This window comes from Patagioenas fasciata, chromosome 8 (assembly GCF_037038585.1).
Source record: "Patagioenas fasciata isolate bPatFas1 chromosome 8, bPatFas1.hap1, whole genome shotgun sequence".
NCBI lineage: Eukaryota > Metazoa > Chordata > Aves > Columbiformes > Columbidae > Patagioenas > Patagioenas fasciata.
The window spans coordinates 26,228,009-26,250,213 of record NC_092527.1 but is presented as its reverse complement, the minus strand read 5'-3'; the positions used below and the strand labels follow the sequence as shown (position 1 = coordinate 26,250,213).

General features: G+C 36.6%; 1 protein-coding gene across 5 annotated transcripts in view; it reads right to left on the bottom strand.

The window, feature by feature from the left end:
• Nucleotides 1-695: 695 nt before the first annotated feature.
• IDE (insulin degrading enzyme) overlaps nt 696-22,205 on the bottom strand; it is a 65,424-nt gene continuing 43,914 nt past the window's right edge. For all 5 annotated transcript variants that reach the window (XM_065842851.2, XM_065842852.2, XM_065842850.2 and 2 more), the window contains exons 16-25: nt 20,992-21,102; nt 18,878-18,998; nt 15,875-15,966; nt 13,652-13,763; nt 12,405-12,572; nt 9,508-9,780; nt 7,252-7,313; nt 5,693-5,765; nt 3,783-3,850; nt 696-3,358 (exon numbers count right to left, since the gene is read on the bottom strand). In XM_065842851.2, coding sequence (XP_065698923.1) covers nt 3,263-3,358; nt 3,783-3,850; nt 5,693-5,765; nt 7,252-7,313; nt 9,508-9,780; nt 12,405-12,572; nt 13,652-13,763; nt 15,875-15,966; nt 18,878-18,998; nt 20,992-21,102 — 1,176 coding nt within the window. In that variant the 3' untranslated portion in view covers nt 696-3,262. The remainder of the gene's footprint in view (nt 3,359-3,782; nt 3,851-5,692; nt 5,766-7,251; nt 7,314-9,507; nt 9,781-12,404; nt 12,573-13,651; nt 13,764-15,874; nt 15,967-18,877; nt 18,999-20,991; nt 21,103-22,205) is intronic.

Below are 22,205 nucleotides of genomic sequence, written 5' to 3'. Positions count from 1 at the left end.
GAGAGCCCTGGTGCTGGGGACAAGTGATTTTCCGGGTGGGCTGCAGGCATTGTGTTTCTCCATAGAGAGTACCGGCCACTCTTGCCAATGGCAAGGACAAAACCTGCCTCTTTTAACGTTGTTAACTGCCAGATAATACTTCAAGGAGCCCCATTACAAGAGCAGAAGTACCTGCTGACTTATATCTTTACGCTGTCAGAATTCAGAATTAACACCATTTACTGTTCTAACAATCACATTTACTCCTAACCTTTCTAAATGTAATCTTTTGGCGTGCATAAAACAAAGAAAATGACTAGGGAAAGTACTTTCTCAAAAGCAACACTAAAGCTGCATTAGGCACGATTCAGTCTGGCTGCAGCGATGTTCTGAATATAGAATTTCAGATTGTATAATTAAAATCCTGTCTTCAGCAAATATTCCTACCTTTATATTATTACGTTTTCATACACTCAGAGAGCAACAGAGGTGGATCTACCCGAAAGGTGTGGGATGGCACACGGCAAAGTCCTCTGAAACTTCCCCAGAGGTGACTGGGACACTTCTCCAGCAATGCTACTCAGCCTTACTACCCCAAGCAACTGGAGAGCCAAAAATCACAATTAACTTATAATAAAAAACACACACACACTGATAGATGTAACATTACCAGTATGCAAAAAATTTAAAATGAAACAAATTAAGAACTCCAAACATTAAATTCAGGTTTTTTATTGTAAACAGAATAACTCTAGCACTCTGTCATACTGGCTGTGTCACATGCACCCAATTCCACATCAACTGCTTAAAACAGCACTTGCAAAAATTACAGTTATGTAATAATAATTTATGGTTTCTTACATAAACTAATTAACAAGCACTAAAATTGAATTACAGTGTATTCTAGGTAGTTTTTTATTGCTTGTAGACACTGCAGCTTTGGATCCATTAAAATGAACCCATTAGTATGCCTGAGTTTATCAAAATTTACTGCTCTATTCAAACTCAGAAACTATAAAATGCTGGAGAACACTTAAAAGCAATTAAGAGTTGCTGCAAAACTACACGGGTTTCCACATCCAGTCACAGAACTTTGAAATTCTACATATTCTTCCTCTGGAAAACATGATTTGTGAGCTTGTGTTAAACACACTGCCATTCCAATTTATTTATATAATTTGTTAAAATTAGAGTTGATAGTAGTTCCATGAATATATATATATCTATTTTTACATACGATAGAAGCCATTTTATTTTATTCACCGTAAGACTGGTATGTTTAAATACTAAAATCCCAAAATATATTTTTTTATAATGTTGTCAAAACTTTTATATATATAATACACATATTTTTACTAAAGGAAAACTATAAACAAAAGCAAAATGCAAGAGGGTAGAGAGAACATTTTATGTGAAAGATCCATGAAAAATACGGTGAATAGAGACACCTCTACTGTTTTTGCTTATATTAATTCTTTGTTTTCCCTCAGACTACAAAAAAATGCTAGTGGCCTTTCTTGGCAACAGGTTACATCACAACCTACCATCAAATTTATTAAAAAGATGTTGAAACACATACTGTTAACCTTTGAAACAACTTTTAAATACACTGTATTTATTCAATTAGAAGAGACCTTCAGATAAATACAATATAAAGGCCCTTGCCCTGTCAAAGCATTCATTCAGTTTGACTTCAGAGCCAGCATAACAACATTGATTCACTGACAAGAACAGCCCCATCGAATAGAACACAATTCTGGCATATGACATGTGTGTTGCGTCAGGGCCTTAACTTCAGGTTCTTTTAATACAAAGCAAACTCTCAGTAACACTCCTGATGAGCAGATTTTATATCTTCAGTGCTTTGCATACTCTATCCTGTCTGAATACTTACAATCAATTTTATGCATTAAACAGGTAGGAGAACTTAGTAAGACGCTCCCTTAACCTTTACCTACTTGGGGGCTGTCCCACGCACCAAACTGCTCTGCAGAAGGCTACAGCAAGCTTGGTGAAGATTAGACACCATATATTGTTTTACCATTTTACTAAATTATGCAATATATATCTACATATAGTACTTCAGCATACTTCTTGATCCTTCTGGGTTTTGTGCAGCCCTCTTAAAAGAAGTAGGAATAAACATTTTGTGATGTAACCTGAAGCAGACCCTGCACTACTGCAGAACTGCACACACAGTGCTGTCCCAAACACCTTCCTGAGGAACCAGAAGGGCCATCACAGACGCAGCCAGTGTGGCTGATTCATCACAGCACCTGTATCTGACATTCACCTGTTCTTGAGTCAAGAACCAACACGTGCTTTAAGGTATGTGCACTAGTAAGTACTTTGCTGGACCAAGACCTGACATGACAAATGAGGCAAAACAGACCGAGTTCTTCATCAGTACATGCGCAACTGAAAACAAAAAATGTCACCAAATCAAGTATTTTATATACCAAATGGAAACAATTCACAGTAACACAAACACTGAACAGGATGTTGACAGTATCAAGAGACCAGGACAACACTTTCGATAACAAAATTAAGATGTACTATTAAAGTGTTTCCAGCATTTTACTAGTTTTGATACAAAATGTCCCCAAATTTGTATAGAAAGATTAAAATCCTGCCCGTACCCTCAGTTATTCTCACCAAGATAATTCTCTCATGACTGTGTTGTTAAATTTCCTTTTTTCCCCCCCACTAGTCTTCATAAAACTTAAATAGAAAATATGTTGGTTGCATTAAGGATCAATTAAAAAAAGTATCATTCAACATGTTACTTCAAAAAAATGTGAAAATCTCTTTTTTTTTAAGAAAAATTGTTGACCCCCACCCAAAAAAGGACCTACTTGTCTCACCCCCTCCAGCCCCCAATAAGATAATTATTGGGATACTAAATTGTGTTTCTCTGGGAAAGTAAGTATATTTCAAGCAATTTTGTTTGCTCTGGAGGGTTATTTTATCAACATGAAAATTTGAAGGGATATACTATTTAAAAAATATACTGCATCTACAAGTTTATTATTATTTTTGTTTCAGTTGATTTTGGTTTTCAACAGGTTGTCTGTAATATAAATGACACATGACCACAACTGATTTTGATATAGTCTCTATCCCTAACACACAACTAATATCAAATGAACCAAGAAGGAATTTGGGACTTTCATTACAAACAGAACCATTCATCCCAACGATCTTTAATAATTTTGTTCATCATGAAGTCTCCTGAATCCATGTCAGTACTGATCATTTGCCTCTCTTCATCCATGGGGGTTCTTCACAGTTTTGCAGCCATGAAATTGATATGTGGTTTCACCAGTGGAAAGAGTGGCAGACTGCGCTTGAATTCTGTCATATTTTCAATCACACTTGGCTGCAGAGAAGTGTACGCAAGAAAAAGTCTGCTCAGTATCTTCAGTCAGAAAAATGAGAAATTCCTTGCTTTTCATTTTAACTTTTGCTACAGCTACATATAAACACATTTTTCTTGCTCTGTTCTACAATATTAGTGATTGTCACCGTTTTAAAACCAGAACAGTGATCCACATTTCATTACTACAGATCCCCCAAAATACAAAGGTAACAGGGCACACTGTTAAAAAGGAAGAAAAAAAATGAGGAAAAATCCCTGTTGTTATACAGGATGACACCATCTATGGAAAAAAAGCTGAAACGTCAGCCCCACAATATCATTAATTTTAAGAAGTTTGTTTCTCCCTCCAAATTTATATTTAACGATACTAAACCTCCATATTAAGAATACAGCCTGGCATTTTTTATGTGTTATTTCTTTTTACCTGTGGTAGTGGTGGTGCTGGTGCCAGGTTCACATCATTTTGGCAGGGAAATTCTCCAACAACAGGGCCTATTTAACATCATCAGAATTAATTCAGGACAACAATTTAATCAGTACCTTTTACATAATAAACTGTCTTTTAAGACTGGTATCTATATAAGGCACAGGTTATTAACTTTAAAAGATCTCTAAATAAGATTTTGCTTTTATACTCCATGGCTGTCTTTTGAAAGAGTTTAATCCATCATTTGACTTGAAAACATGGGCTGAGCCAGTGGCTTTTGTTCATTTTACTTGCACATGAAGAAAATCTAGAAATAAAAATTACTAATCTACTGATCAATGAATACTCAAAACTGTTTCCCAGTACAAATCATGCGAACAGTAGTAAATGTCAGTGGTATGTCACAACAGGAGCAATGCAACAACAGCACATCTTGCCTACAGAGGCCTGGGGGTTACTCTGTAGGCTCTGTGTACCACAGTTCTGGGTAACACTCCAAGTCTTCCCCGCCTGTCCCCATGCACGCCCTACTCCAGTGCCCCCAAACTTCTTCCTGCATCCAACCCACTTGTCGATAAGAACTTCTAGTCTTAAATTCCTTAAACCTCCCTTCTACCTCCATACCCAAATTTCAACCCTAAACTTCACCCTACGAGTTCATGGGCTTCCCCCTGCTAAAATCCCAGGTATCTCTACCCTACTGCTTCCTGCTCTTTTCCACTCCCAGGGAAAGTGGTTGTCTGTGTGCAGGAGGAAGGGTACCTGCACTTGGAAGAATGCTCATCTGCACTCACAGAAAATGCACTGAAGTCCCAATTCCTCTTTCATGGCAGAAGAGAGGCCATATGACAGATTAAATGGTTTAGGACTGGGGAGTATGTGGAGAGAATACTTTGCTATAATTTCTGGAAGAGTAACCACTTGCTAGATTGTCTCCCATGCTCACCCTTGTCTTGGGAAGATCCCGTTGCAAGCAACTAATAAACCATTCTGCCAATGCAGTTACTACATTTTTAAAAGTAGGGAGAGGTATTAGATCTGTTTCTACTTAGCAAAGATTAGTCATGAAAACTGGAAGGACGCTTTGAAGCAAGTCTTCTTTACTCAGCTGCAGTGTTACAATTTCCATTGTACCATAAAAATCAACCATTCTGAGACTGGAAGGAGTTTCATGACAGGCACACAGCTATCTGCAAGCCTTTCATATTCCTGATTTTGCAAACAGTTACATGTTGGAATTTAAGTCCAGTATAAACTGGTGAAAAATCTGCACAAAACACCACATAAGTTTTTCCTCTCAGTTTATTTATATTAACCAGGAACACTCTTAACTTTTTCCTTCTTGAATTCTAAAATGGAACAACAGAGTTTACAATGCACAGCTGATGTAGATTATTTGAAAATAAAACCTAAATAAACTTTTACTTTCTCTAGTTTAAATATAATGTTTGACATTCCCAGAGGGTTGGGTTTTGTTTTTGTTTTTCCTTTCAAAGTGCTTGAATAAAATTGTGGACATGCATTGCTTGTCAGCACAAAACCCCACCCTCAATGTACTGACAGTGAAAATCCTAATTTTTTTTTTCCCTGTAGGACTATTACAGAGGTTTACGTTTGTTTTAAATTATCCCATTGAAAAAATAAGTGCTATTTTAAGATATACTGTTTTAATATCAATATACTTCAGAATGGCTAAAGACCTTGGCCACAAACATCAATCAGAAAATTTGAAGCACCCGTGTGAAAAAAACTAACAACTATAAAAATAAATACTTTTTTCTCTGAAAGGTATATAGTCTCTAGAGCTGAGTTTTTCTTATAGTGCATTTGCATAATACATGGTTGGTTTTAACTACGACTTGCTTGAACAGGAATTGATTAAATACTATATTCAGCAGAATACTTACAGGAATCCATTTCCCTTGCAAGGACATGTACTGATACCTTGTGTCTTCTGGGAGCATCTATTGCCAACAGCACCTACGGTAAAAAACATCAAGCCCTTCAGCTGTGAGAAGAATGACAGCATATAAATTTTAATTTAAGCTATAAAATGAGGAATGAATTCTGGGATGCCCATTCAAACATCATTAAAGGTCATCCCTACAGTACTTCTAATCATTTCACAATCAAGTTACGAAATTAATGTACTCTTTGGGAATCAGAAAAACTGGAAGTAATAGGAATTCAGCCATTAACTGTCATAGTATCAGGAATGCAATCTAAACCCTCTGCAGAATTTTCACTCCCTAGCAGCCTTCTGGAAGCACGTTACCCTGAACACATTTATTAACCTCAGCTGACTAGCTCACCAGTCTAGCCAGTTACTTCTGCTCTGGAATACTGGGTAATCATGTATTGAGCATCAGCATAAGCAAAATAGTATAGGTTCCTACAAAAAGAGAATGTGGATACTTGTTCAAGTTTTCATTTATTAAACAAAGACTGCTGGAATTCCATTTACTAAGTTTGCATTTGCTGCATATCTTTACCCATGCTATTATACTATTTAAAAAAAAAGGCAAAAAAGACAGTACAAAAGAGAAACCATTTTGAAAGACAATAGCCTCCCCTCAAGAGAAAGAAAGAACATATAGATACACACATAGCCATGCTTCTTCATGGGCAGAGATTTTTCCATACAACAGTAAGTTCCACATACATGCATCTACGTTATTTTGCCAAGTATTCCCTGAGCTATTAGCTGTTCCATAAGTAATAAAACAATATGTACACTTTGCAATATAGTGAATTATCATTGTTTATGAAATTTAAAAAAAAAGAAAGAATGAGGCCCAACTTGTTGGGGGGGGTGGGGAGGAAGATACCTCCCTAGTATTTCAGTTGGTTATATTAGATATCTATCTAGCAACTTCATGCTGAGTTGTAATGTACAATTACTGCATCATTATGCTGTTCCTTTGTTCTGCCTAACTATGAGGAGATTAAAAAAAGGTGCTGATTTACGATGAACAAAGCTTTAAAAATATCTGTTTCATTCACAATTCATGCACACAAAATGAACGGAATCATTTACTGGTTGAAGAAAAATATAGAAGAACAAATGTACAATTTTGGCCGAGCTCAGTCATAAAACAGCACAATTTTATTCATAAAGAAAGGATAAACAAGACAAGAAAAGAATAAGAGATGGTAAAAAAACCAAAACAAAACTAAAACCACACAGAAACAACAAAAATACACCACCCCCCACAAAATAAACAAAGAAAACCACCACCAAACCAAACCACAGAAACCCCCCACTATCCTTTTCCACAATGTTTACACAGTATGCTAGCTGTCATTAAACTAATTAAGATTCAGGAAACACAATTACAATTGATGCAGATACCTTAATAATATCATCTACCTGAAACAGGTGTATGCTTTCATCGTTCACACAAATAACATCCAGTTATATCTACATCTCTTTCCAGGTTACATTTTAACTACATGACTAACTTACCTTGTAGAATTGTATAATATCATCCTTGGTCAGGGTCTTCAGATAAGCCACTTCAATGTTATCTGCACAACAACAGTACAACTTAGAACAAGTCTGCAAATCATAGCTGGTTATTAGCACACTCTTATTCAAAGTATTTTTCTTTCAAATTCAGGTGCTGTAATTGACTGCAAATATGATTTTCATTCTTAACTTTCAAGCTAGTACTTGCCTCACTAAAAGTGCCACTGGAAACTTGGCAGAAATTTACACTTCATTTGATTTGACTTACAAAAAAAAATGCATGTTTGAAGAACACTGATTGCACTGTCTGTTATTCAGTAGCTAAGACAGATATGCCTGCTTCTGTATATTATCTTCAATTCAATATTACACATTTCTAATGAAGACTGATTATAGATGGCTTTCATTCACAGTGAAGAGAACAGGATGGTAGGATGCGCTTTGGCAGGATGTACTTTTAAATAAATGTGAGGAATGGTGGCTACATCGCACCGGTTCAGGAATAATCACCTTTAATATAGCTGGAAACAATGTGTCTCAGTAGCTACATCACTTCATATGAATCGAGCTGTAATGACTTAATCGTGTGGTATCACTTCTGCCCAAGCGGGACTGTTTTGTGTTGTAGGCATGCTTGCTTTTCTTAGGGTTAGCAGGAAGATCAAACAAGAAATATGTGCAAGAGAACAAATATGCAGCTAACAAGCCTGTGAGTCAGGCTGTAAGTAATTAATATGAAGTTCTACATGGATGAAATCAAAAGAATCAACAAAACACAGTTTGAAAGACTAGATGACATTTGGAAGAAAAATTTTAAATGAAATGGTAAAAGTAATAATAACAATGTAAAAACCTGAAGAAAAAACCCTTTTGCTTCTTAAGGCTGGAATATGAATTTCTGATTTTGAGAATTCTAGTCATATTAGAATCATTAATGAAATAGAATTACTAGTGGGTAGAGGGGAATTAAAGATACAAAAGTCAAGGGAAACAACAAATTGAGTGGGATTTAGACATGAAAGTCACGGCTACAGCTAGCAGTAAGAAATTCCAGAGAGATAATACAGATCCAAGTACGGTAAAAACAGAAACACAAGTCAGAAAAAAACTAAACTGTTTCAGACACAAAAAAAAAGTACATGAGGGGATAAGTTTCCACATCACTCTTTATACTCAGGCATGAAACCTTGGCAGTAGTTCTCATGCTCTCTCAAGACCAAGCTAGATGACAATTCAAAGTGCTTCATTACTTAAACCGTTCAGTTAGTCATTGTCGACCAAAAAGACTATGTCCTACATGGAAGGACAGCATTGTGTGTGTAAAGCAGAAGAGAACTCACAGGATGCAGAATGAGTTTTCTGTAGGAAGCACATTATGCATGGAAGATGGGAAATTATAGCTGTGAATAAGAGACATGAAAATGTGAAAAGCTGATCTGTACCTAAAACTTTATTTTTTATGTTAGAAACTACATTATTAATATACCTCAGAATTTGGACTAAAAATCTTCAAACAATGATGAAAAAGGGAAAAATGTGACTTAAATAATATGTAGGACCACTATGTAAATAACTGTCCATCCATTTTCAGTAATAACATCAGATGTTTGATCTCAATTGGTCTTCTACAAGCTTCTAATCTTCAAAATACCATGGATGAAAAAACCCCAGAATTCATGTTTCTTCAAGCCTACTCTAAGCAGAGACAGGTCACATGTTAGTCAAGATCCCTGCTGTTGCCTTTGCCATGGCTCCCTCGGAGGAGCTGTGCAACAGGAAGAGGAATAGGGCTGATACAAATGTGTGCACCCGCAGAAGTGTCAAGTGTGTCTGAATGCGTCTCAGTCAAGTAGCAGGCACATATGTAACACAGATATTTGACCACCACAGAAAGAAATTTGAGCTCCTGCAACATCAACATTTGCATTCAAACCACTTCCAATCCTTGACCTACTCTAAGTCTCCCTGAGGTCAGTGAAGCTTTCACACCCCCCAGCATACAGTGAACATCAGGAACATGCTTATCCTCCAACAGCTCCCACGGCACTGAGAGCACAGGCTGCACAAATAGGGTATTTTCTCAGGGCAGAAGGAAAAAAATACAACTTACAGACACAAATCACAAAAAATATATTAAATTATGCACAGACTATGTAAAAGTTTAAGTAATTCCCAAATGAATATGACACTCAAGAGTCACAAGTGTAGCCAAACTACAGCATTTAGTTTTAAAGGAATCATAATTTGTCTTACCTCTGTCAAAGTTATACTGCTGGGAAATGATTTCTCCCCAATATTTAGCACATTCTGCAGACAGCTTCTTTGGTTTGTCTAGGCGACGAATTGCTAAAGCTTGTATATGTTTTTGGAAGGCCTCTTCTGTCATATCTTCTATGCATTTCTCCATAGTTTTTAAGAACGCTTCAACTCTGCTTTCTAAATAGTGTGGTGGCTTTTCAGATTGGATAATAAATCGCAGTCCTTGTATGCCATTTGCCCGACGTGGACCACTGAACACAATGTAACCTTGGCAAAACAAATTAAAACAAATTAAAAGAAATCCCTTGTTCCAGCATTAAATTTGCCCAACACAGCATGTTTGACAGGAATGCAATTTTATGCTAAGCTTAATTCTGTATTATAAATGAAATACGCAGGTTTTAAAAATATGCCACTGTATGTTTTTGAAACACCTTTATTTTACTGAGATAAATATCAGTTCAGGGGAGAGTGAGGAGATGAGGAACACCAGGACAGAACAAAAGGAATTCTGTCATCAGGATTAGGTAACCAGAAATTAAGCTGTACTCTAGTGCTTCAGGAGACTCAACTTTAGCAACTTCTTATAATTTTTTCATAACGTCTAACCTGAATTATCTTTGCTGCAATGTAAGACCACTATTTCTTACCAATTAGATACAAAGAAAATATTATTCCCTTCCTTTTTGTTGCAGCATTTTACTTATCTGAACACTCAAGCCTTTTTTCAGTCTTCTTCCCTTTTTTGATAACTAATTTGTCACAGTTCAGTCTTTTAAATGCTGTTTTATAGCTCTCTAATCGTTCCTTGATGCTCATGTTGCTTCTCATGCTCATGCCCATACCTGAACAATACAGAAGTATTTTCTGTGTGAATCCTGGAAGCTCCTATTTATGCATCCCAGCGTTTTACATAGCAGCGTGACACTGCTGAATTATGTTCTACTTCTGATCCACTGTAACCTGTAGATTGTTTTCTACAAAACTGCTGCCTCACCCGTTGCTTCCTACCTTGTATCTGTGCCACTGATTATTTCCTGCCAAACTGTTGCTACCAAATTGCGTCTTATCTTCAAGTCCTGTTTCCAAAATGTCAAACTAATTTTGAATTCTATCTTCCCACACACTTGCAGCCTCTCCCAGCTTAGCATTATCTGAAGGTTTAGTATATGCACTCTTCTATCATCCAGAGTTTTGATGAAAATACTAAACAGCACTGGATCACAACAGAGCTCTGCATAACACCATTTTTCTCATGAACTGTTCTTCAGTCATGACTTTCCAGATGGTCTTGTGTAGCACTTCCACCTAGGTGCTCTAGCTTGCTTGAGAATTTTACGTGCCTTTTGTACTACCAAGAAGAGACATACAACATCATCACTTCCATCTGTACAAACTCTGTATTAAAAAATAAGCTTAGTTTGACCTGAGTTTGTCCAGTGACAGTCCCTCAGTTATCTTCTATGAATTTAGAACTGGTCTAATAACTTATTCCATATTTTCCAGGAACTAGAATTAAGCTGACTGATCTGTAATTTCCCTGCTCTTCTCTTTCCTTTTCTAAGGAAAGATACGGCATTTACCCATGTTTATTTTTCCAGTATCTCATCTATCATCCACAAATTATCAGTTAAAAGATTTCTAATTCCAGGATTGCATAATTTTGTTGTTTTTTTTTTTTTTTTTTTTTAAATGTAACACAGAGTTCATCATGCCTGAACTCTTTTTAAAAGCTTCTGTCTAATTTGCCTGAACAGCCTTTAATCTGTTATTCTTCTGTTCAAAGGTAAGCCATGGACTTTGATCGTTGGTACTTATTTTGGAAATTATCTGGTCATGGTTGATATTTCAAGCAAAAACTAACAAAGCCATCCTAAAACATATTGACTTTTTTTTCCCCCACCATTGACAACCTTTCCTCTTTCTTGTACCACTAAGTATTTATTTAATGAGTTCTTGTTACTACTTCACCTGTTTATAGCAGTTACGCCGTGCTGGACACACAGAGTTCTTCCTCACTGGCTCTCCCCCTCCTCTTCATCTGTTACCTCCAGTTTCTATACAAAACCTGCCACCAGCACATTCCAAAAACCTGCTAAATAACCTGGGTCCTGCCCTATTTTCAACACATCTAGATGGTTAAAATCCCTTTGATTGAGATGCTATGGCTGACTCTGCTAGTTGCTCATAAGAAGTCTAATCTGGCCTGGTCTCCCCAGTAGCTGACAGTCATCACACTGAGACATGTCCCTGCCTCTCACCTTTGGGAAAACTTCTTCTCACCAGTGCTTCAATCATGCAAACCATCACAAAGTCTGTGTCTCTCCTTGTCATCCTGTTTGGAGTAACCTCACCGGCCCTCAGGCTTACTGGTTCAGGTAACAATTATTTGTGCTTACTGGCAAACAGCTATGCTCTAAAAAAGCCTGAAATGTATTTAGGTCTTCACCAACATGGCAGCTTACCATTCCCCATGCAGCAATATTCCTAAGCTAGGGCTTGTGAATCATCAAGCACACCTGGAAGTAGGATCACAAGCACAAAAGACCAAACTCCTACTGATTCTTCCAGAGGATCTAAAAATCTAGGAAACTGATCTAATCTCCTTTTGGTAAAAACGCTAGATATGAAATTTCTGTACAGTTATCAAACTTTTTTTAAAGCTAGAGTTGGTTTCAGATACTTCTGAATTATCTTAAAAACTACGCTTGCTTCTCAATTTAGAGCATGTGCACAGTAATATTCCTTCGAGTCACCAACAGTTAAAATTATTTACATTTACCAAGTGCACTCTAAATGACATTCACTATGCAAGGAAAGAATGCCTCATCATCTCTCATGTAAGTGTGTGTGTATGTGAGTGTGTGTACAGATACTATGGGAAAACGTACCTAATTGTTCCTTGGTGCGCAGAGTATTGAAGCAGGGTTCCGAGATAATTTGACAAAAGAGCTCCAAAAACATGTTCTCAGAAGTGCTCTGCATGTCTGTCTGGTAATATATTTCAATGCCACAATTGTTATGAACTTCATTTCTCTGTTGATATACAAACCAACCTCCTAAAAGGCAAAGTTAAAACATCCGAGTTCATAAAAATGTACGTTCTTATTGTCCACAATTAAAAAGACCATGGTCCATCAGTTGTGGAACGGAATTATAATAAATGGCTCAGGACTGTTAGAGCAGCATTTCCACTAACAGCATACATTTCATGAAATGAGTAAAGAAAAGATTATTTTAACACATCGAAATGTCATAGCTTGAGCATATCAGCAAGCAAACTGAAACTGGCTGCTTCTCCTCAAGCAAACATTTTTTGGAACTGGAGTAGAATTCTGCATTGCCTGTACTGTATAAATAGTTTCTAAAGACTATTTGTCAGAAACATTTATGAACATTAAAAATACTTCAGCATTTCATAGCAATGGCTTCTTTGGTATATGGCAGTTTGCACAGGCTGATGATCAGTTATGGGTAATTTGCTTTGGCTGCATAGCTACATATGTCATCATTCCTGTATAACTCCCAGCAATTCCTTGAAGCTCCTTTCTTATATATATATACATATATATTTCACAATAGAACTAAAATCATATACAAACACTATGAGACCAAAAGAATTTATATTAGAAAAAAAGAAGTTACTTGTGTAAAAGCTTTTATTCTTCTCCAAAAGCAAGAGTCATGAGATGATCCTTCACTGAATGTTCAATTAATACTCAGAAGTGCTCAAAGAATAGTGCTTATTCAAACGTGTTTACTGTGTGTAGCAGAGAGCGGGACATGGCTCTTACTTCCGTAAATCATACCGAGTGAATTCGGGTTAAATCATAGAATGGTTTGGGTTTGAAGGGACCTTAAAGATCACCCAGTTCAAATTTCCAAGAAGTTGAATTTATATACACAGATCAAAAATGAAATCAAGTATGCCAGAAAGATAATATAATACTGTATAGTTTTATTAACAAAACCACCCCCTAATTATATTTTTAAATTTAAAGTTTAAAATAATTTGAAGTAAGTCTGATTTTGAAACAAACTCCTAGCAACAGAGCAACATTCATTTTAAAATGCCATTAACAAACGGATTCTCAATTTAACGTGCATTAAAAGGTTGTAAATAAATCATGTAACTTACTGTCAGGAAGCTGCACTTCTCTGTATCTCACTAGCTGACTGGGAAGCAGCGGCTTTGTATGAGCGTGCTCAATGAGAGTGTCCTCAACCATCTGCATAATTCCTAACGCAGCCTGGAAGAGAAAACATAAGAGGATTTTTAACTATCATTAGTTATTCTGTACCTAACAGCAGGGTAAGACTTTCCAATTATTGATGGTGACATGAGAGAAAAGAAGAGAATAGAAGAAAAAAGAATCAAGAACAGAAAGCAGGGATATTGTAATTTAATAAAAATACAGTAGAATTTAAGTAGATGAGAGGAAGTGGGGCTTTAGGGGTTGAGGATTTTGTATTTTGTTGTTGTTTTTTAAAATTTTTAATTTTTGTTGTTTACACGTTTTAACTACTCCTCCCCAGCACTTTTGAAATTAAAGTTCAATGGGGTTTTTTTTTTCCTTTCCTTTCACCATTTTGATGTACTCATCTTTCAAAGTTCGAAAACAAGACACCTACAATGTATGTTTGCAAAATAAACTACACCTCATCAGACAGGATTTTAAGAAAACAAATTAATGGCTGAGTTCAAGCATGCATTCTATTGATGTGCTGGCAGCATTAGGACTCATTGTCCAGATACTTTCTTTTATTTGATGGATTAAAATAATAAAAATTATAAATGATCTTATCACAAACATGCAAAAGGTCTGAAAACTGAATAACCACGTCTCCTCCAACACCCCCCAAAAACCCCAGTCAGTATCAAAGACAAAAAGATTGAGGTCTAGCAGTTTGAAAGGTTAGAGAAAAATCATATACATTCTTCCAATCAAGCTACCATATTAAGACAAAATATTTACAAGATTGTTCAGGCAGATGTTCTGAACGATTAGTTTACTATTCATCCATTTGCCGCAAATAAATAAAAGAACAGTTAAAAAACAAATATCAGAATGAAATTAATTCAAGAATAAGTGGGAATTTTAAGCAGCTCAGTAGGTCTTAATTTTTCCAAGAGCACAGACTCACTAAAAAATTTTTCAGTGCTGAAAGGTGTCACAAGAGTAAGTCAATTTTAGTTGGAAAAATTTCTTAGATCCAGACTAAGATTTCTGAGTTTTGTCAGTGATGATCAGATCACAGGCGCTGAAGGACAGAGTTTTCCTACCTGCATCTATTCAGGGAGGTTTGCAGATAATTTATAAACATTACAGAGCTACAGGCAGAACAGTACAGCCTTCCCAGTTCTTCAGCTGTAGGACTCTTCAACAGCCACCCAATGCCAACTAAAGAACACATTTCTCTGCTATTACTGCATCATCATGGAAATCTAAAAAATCTGGTCTTCAGACAAATTTCAGAAGGAACTGACTTTCATATACAAATATGTAAGAAATAAGGAAGGAAAAAAAGTGAGACTATTTTTTACATTTCTCCAGAAGAAAAATGGTCTATAAACCAAAAATATTTTAGAGACACCCTTGAAAGAGAAAACTTTGTGCATCCAGTGCTACTGGCTCCTTTATTTTTTCTAGTTTTTCCCTCCTTAGTAGTTAACTTCCTTCTCCATACATTCAGCAGTCATCAGCAGTGTTCATAACATCTCCTGCTAGTAAAGTACCAAAGAGCTGGTATAACACAGAAATAATGCTACACGAACCCCACCAAAAAAAGAAAGTAAAAAGGTACAAGAAAGGCACTACATTTTGTATTGGTACATATGTTCATATGTTGGTTATATTTCTTATTCAAATACGAACTGTTATTATTCCAACTGAAGACAGAACAAATGTTTCCTGATTTTTACTCCAAAGACAACACAACCGAGAGCTGACATTTATTTTTTATGGGCCACCATTCCTGTTTAGCTTTGTACAAAGTACTTCATTTGGAAGGATGTTGGATTCTTAAATCTTGGTTAGCTAGCCTGAACCTTTTAAATAGAAAAGCACGATCTGCAGTACATCATTCCTTATTCAGCTTGATCACACTACACTAATGATATGCAACATAAATTTTAAAATACATAGATTTCTGAGAGGAACACAAGGGCAGCACTTAGCCTAAGAAATCTAAAGTGAAAAAAATGACACTATGATACTCTCATAAGACAAAAAAGTACAAAGTCAAATTATGAAAACATCTTTGGCAAAACTGTCTTAAGATCTGAAAGATTAAAGTAGTCTTCCATTTTTATGCTGCCTTGAGATAAAAATTGTATTATTAAAGAAAGTACCACACCAACCTGTTTTGTTATATTGCCATGGAGAAGAGCTTCAATGTGTAACCGTGACAACAGTTGAGCTATAAAGGCTTTGAGGCGGGGAAGAGTGACATCTAGAATAGATATTTAGACAGTTAAACCAATTACATACATTTATACACTAAGAAGTACCTAACTCATCATTAGATACAGTGTGTTTCTTAGAACAGAAGAAACTCATCATCTTGAAAAAGTGAATCTCTCCTTAAAAATGCAACATTGGAAAGTTTCCAGGTCTAAATAGCAGCACTCATCATATAGTTTGTTCTGCTTAGAATTTACACACGTCTGACCCAGATTCCAAAAAGAAAAGAAAAAAAAGAAAAAGGCCTTCTTTCCAATCATGTTGAACAAACATTCATTCTCCAGAGAAAACAGTTGCAATCACTCAGGTGGTGTTCCAAGATAAAGCCTTAGTTATTAAACAAGCAGCATGTAGCTTATAATGCTGGAGAAATACGTTGTGCGTTTACCATCTAGACAAAAATAAGAACCTCAGCTTAAATATGGTGTTTTGACAGTACCTTTGTAACAAACAATACACAAGAAAACTATTTTTGCAATATATCCCAGAGTATATATATACACACACATTCTATGCTGGCCTGTCTTGCAAAGCAGTTTTTGTATATAATACAAAGTATAGTTTAACAAATAGAATCAGTGGAATAAGAAAAGGATGGTTGAATGGATGGGGTGTTTATCACAAAGTCAACATCTCCACTCTTAATTCCCTACACTATAAGAACATGCATACCACACCACCAAATCCATTAATTTCTTATTTTGTCATTTTCTCACCTAAAATAAAAACTAACAATACTTGTGTATTTCACAGAAGTTTCAAAAAGGCAAATGTAATCAAGATTATGAGGTCACTCAGTTATTCAGTGGGGGATGCATACACAGAACCACAGAACAGTTAGGGTTGGAAGGGACCTCTGGAGATCATCTAGTCCAACACACCTGCTAAAGTAGGTTCACCAAGAGTAGACTGCACAGGAATGCAGTCAGGCAGGTTTTGCATGTCTCTGGAGAAGGAGACTCCACAGCCCCTCTGGGCAGCCTGTTCCAGTGCTCTGACACCCCCACAGGAAAGAAGTTTTTCCTCATATTCAGATGGAACCTCCTGTGCTTCAGTCTGTGCTGTTGCCCCTCATCGTATCACTGGGCACCACTGAAAGGAGTCTGGTCCCATCCTCTTGACACCCACCATTGAGATATTTATAAACATTTGTGAAATCCCCTCTCAGCCTTCTCTAGGCTAAACAGACCCAGTTCTCTCAGTCTCTCCTCATAAGAAAGGTGCTCCAGGCACCTCCATCATCTTCACAGCCCTCTGCTGGACTCCCTCCAGTAATTCCTTGCCCTGAAACTGGGGAGCCCAGAACTGGATGCAGGACCCCAGATGCAGCTTCACCAGGGCAGAGAAGAGGGGGAGGATAACCTCCCTTGACCTGCTGGTCACACTCTACTCATCCAACAGATCTGTGATTTGTATTAGAAAAACCTATGCGGTGCTTATCAGTCCTTACCTCTTTTAAAAGAGGTAGCTGACCACCATGAAAATATTCATTTCCACATTTTTCCCTGATTCCAAATCAACTTTTTATTGTTGTATAATCCTAATCTTAATTTTTGCCTCTAGAATTGCTTATTAATAGTGCACAAGATTAGGGTTACATCAAGCGTGAGAGAGGAAAAGAGGGAAGAAAAAAAAAACATGCATAAACTCCCTGTATTTCAAGCAGATTTCCAGCAATGCTAAGTAGACAGTATTCCTCTCCAGGATTCCATTTTTGGCCATTCTTATTATGAATACAGTAGCATTAATCTTATAAAGACAACTTACACATGGAATAGAAAATCTCCTATGTTTTCAAAATTCAGTAGTCATTAAAAAAGGAATGACCTACATATAGCTGAACCAACTGCCATGAAAACCAGCATTAGTTTTGTCACTGACTTCACAGGCAGCACTGGCACCACTGCTAATCTCAGAGACACCGGCGATCATTCAAGAAAGTACACAACTAAACGTTGATATTTCTATCCTGGAGCAATTCTGTAGGAAAAAAACCCACACAGCCTGGTGCAGCCAGCTCAGGGCATCTATGGAGTCTATCTTAACAAAACAGTTTTCAGCATCGTGACTTCAAACAGTGTGCTATGTGTCACTCTGGTAACTACGGATACGTGTTCCGAATCCTCCCCCTCAAATACATACAAAACTCAGATCCTCTTCCTGAAAATAATGCCTCTGTGTATTTCAATAACATACTACCAAAGAGTTTGCAAACTGTCCTAGTAACAGCCTTTTGTTGTAACACAGTAAGATACAGGTAGGGAAGAGGTCTTCAGCTATTACTAAAATCAATTAAACCTCCTCATTTGAAATTTCTTCTTAATCCAAATACAGTGGGATGCCTGCTCTTTATTAAAAACCACAACGTTCTTTATTCTTTATATCATTATCTATAGAAATAATATGTTTTTTTCTTTACTATCTAGAGTTCTTTATTATCTACAAAAACAGGAGTTCGGATTCCCTGATAATGGAAAAAAACAAACCAGCATGCACACTGGGAAGTACAATGCAGATACACTCCAATGTCTGCAAAATGCTAACTAGAGCCAAAGGATGGTAGCAGTGGTGGTTAAGCACTGAATTCACTAGACTCAGACTCATGCTCACAAAGCTGTTCAAGTTTTGCCTGAAGTTTTGCCTAAAGTTTTGCCTAAAGTTTTGCCTGCAAGTTTCACCATGTGAGGCCTTTTGCCTGAACTACCATACTTTCTAGAAACTGGAGGACAAGCGCAGAGGCATCAACATCCATCAGCACCAGCTCAGGTCTGGCACTGCAGGGGCTTCACTTGAACAATGGGCACAGTTCAAAAGCAGTACCTTCATTAGTTTAGTAACAAGGTATTTTCCATTAAAACTAATATTTTAAAGTATAAAGTATAAAACTGGCAGAACGTTACCATCTAGAGCTTCTTTTAATTCATCTTTGGTCCAAGCAACTTCTGTCATCAGGAGTCGGAGATAATACATTGCGTGCTGGTGAGGCTGTTCAGCCCTGAAGTTGTTAAGTGATCTCATGTACTGAAATAAAATAATTAAGTTCAAATTATAGAACTCTATTTCTAAATATAAAATATTAACATTGTAATCTCAACTTTTTGTACCATCAAAAAGATACATTTCAAACGTCAAGAACATTCTCTTGCTTGTTTGACCCGTTAAAAAGTTGTGTTAAATTACCTCAGTAATAATGTGGTCTCCTGAGCCTATAGATTAAGAAGTAGCCATTAATATAGTTGAAGTGAGCGCAAAATCATACTTCTCCATAAAATTATTGACTGGAAATTTAATTATTTTAGTTAGACCTAAATAAGCATTTAGATCAAGTCGCTCTACCCAGGAAATACACATTCTATGATGACTGTCTGGGGATGGGGTGGCGGAATATCACTAACAGAAAATGTGTCTTTCTCCCAGTTGCTTCGTGGGGCTGACTTGGCTAGAAAAATACAGGAGCACCTGGGCAATTCTTTGCCTCGGTAAAGGAGGTATGAGAGAAGAATCAGCAAACTTCTCCAAGGACACTCCTTTCTAGTCCAGCTGCACCTTTACAAAATAAGCAAATTAACAGTCTGGGCAAGCTGGAATATTTTCCAGTACAGGAGAAAAGGAATCCATTTCAGTGCACATGAGTGAGAAACAGCCAGCATGAAGTTGCTGAGGATGCATCCTTCTGTCTGTTCCAAACAGAAGCCAGATGCTGGTATTTCCCTTATCTGCTAGATGTAGATACGAGGTGAAAAACTGCCATCCCCCATTGGATTTGAGTTTTTGTATTTTGTCCTTCTTTTACATACTCAAAAAGTCTATATAACAAAAGCCTGTAAGATGACAAAACATGCATAATAGAGACAAAATCTGAGTAAACTTGAAAACAATCAGGAAAATATCTTAAACTAAAAGAAAATTATCCAAAACAGATCATTCACAGACCTGTGGTTGGGTTTTTAATATCTTGATGTTTGTCACATCCCATTAAAACTTTCCAGACAATTTATCTCAGGTACACAAAGCCGTAAATAAAGTGCTGATAAAACAAATCTATCTCATGTATTATGTCTACCTGCTTAGAGTTTCCTACTAGGGAACTAAAGATGGCCCCAGTGTCTGCCTAGGTCAGTCACCTGTTTAAAAACCACCAGTGGCAGAGGATTAAAGTAAAACCCCAGCAAGCACGGAGAGATCTGCCCCGCAGCCCCAGCTCTCATCTGCGGCAGACTCTTCACAAGCTTTCTGGGCCAGAAGTCAGCCCGTTCCCAACACCAGTCTACCCCTTGTTCACTGACACCTCCACAGCTCACTGCAATGAGTGCCAATATCTAATCTGCTCATTTCCTTTCTTTTACCTCTACCCTACTCTAAGGAAAGCACCTGAAAAACAATCATGCATCTTGTCTGGCTTAGCAAATGTAATCACCATTCATACATTTACTTCAGGAGCTAAAAAAAAAAAATAACCAAAGTTATATTCCATATATGTAGATCAGTCACTAAATGTAGGAAGTCAGACTTCCGGAAGTCAACATGTACTTAACCAGCTGGTTACTTTTTCACCAAAGAACCCTGACCCAGGAGCAGAGCTCATCTTCACATACGGGGAGAAGAAACATTGCAAATCTTCTCAACACTTCCTTTCCCCCTTTATCCTTTTCTCCCTTCTTTTATGGCTAAATCCCATTGGGGCCTTTCCAAATTGTTAAACGGGATAGCAAGTTAAGATTTCCCCTACCCTTAGATTTCTACTCCTATCAAATCAAGTTGCAATCTCTTGATCAAACATACAAAAGACTGAGAGAATATTCGAAGGCCAGTTATTTTTAACCGAAGAATGTAATATAAACACTCCAGGGAACTCGTGAACACAAAAAAAAGACAAAAGAAAACATCTCCCACAGTCTCATGAGGTAGAATTTCACCCTGTATTTCCATAGATAATCAGCACTCAGATTTCATTTAAAAGTCAATGCATGCAATTTTAAATTACTCCAAAATGTACATTTCTCATGTATCTTACCGCTTCCTTGATAATTTCAAATCTTTTTTCATCAATCTCAAAAGTAGCCATTTTCTCAATGATCTTCTTGAGCAAGATATGTTGCTTGTCATTATAACCTTTTACAGAAAGCTATGGAAAAAGTGCATAATTTGCTTTAAATATGGAAGATAAAAGAATAAAACAATTACCAAGCCTTGTATAATTCAATGAACAATACACGTTTCAACACTTAGTCTAAATTCAACATTAACTCATTCTGAAATAAAATCCCTTTGCCATCAAAAAATAACCAACTGACAAATAAAATATTGACTATTTGCCCAGAAGTTATGAAAGCAGAAAACTAATTTAATTTCGTGTTGATGTATGCAAATTGCACTCAAAATACAGATTTTTAACGTCTACAAGTATTGAGTCCAGTCAGCAAACTCTGCATTTGAGTACTGAAATGGTTTTACTCTAGATTTCTCAGTTTAGTAATAAAATCCAGATTCACGGAATTGCTATACTCTCTGATTTACTCTTCACCTTGTTCCATGTTTATCTTGTTGCTCAGAAAAATACTTTATTTAAGTGGAAGCGTGCAGTACAACAAGCAAACGGGCACTGTCAACAGCAGCACAATTTATCACCAGGATGGCGCTGAGCTGAAACACCAAGGTAGTTAAGTCTACAATCGTAATGAGATTTATTTTTTTTTAAAGTATACGTGAAATAAACTTAATCGTTAAAAAAACCCAAAAAAGCAACACAACAGAGAAACTTTAAAATGTCTATATGATTGCATCAAACTACAGAAAATTTGTCTAGTGAAAAATGGCATTGGAAGACCTTTTTGAGAGGGGAAACTTCAATTTTTTGGTATCCGGAAACAAGAATTTAATTAGATTTGTGCAATTTAATTACTAAGTGTAAAACTAACTCCCGCTTTCTAGCAGGAAGAATTTTTTCTTCACTAGTTGCTGAAACATACCTGGACCAGGAATTTGAAGAAAAAGCTAACCTAAGTGGGTTTATGACACAGGCTGATATCCTAAATTAGCGTAAGAATCCAAACTGTTCAACAATCACCGTGGGCAATTGTTTTCAGTGTAGCATCTCTCCACGTTTAAAGTATCAACACCGTACATTTACACCTATTGACTATAAAATTTCTCACAACATAGAAAATACTAGAAGTTGCCAGATATCAAAATGGAGTAAACTGATTTAATACATAAAAACAGAATCTT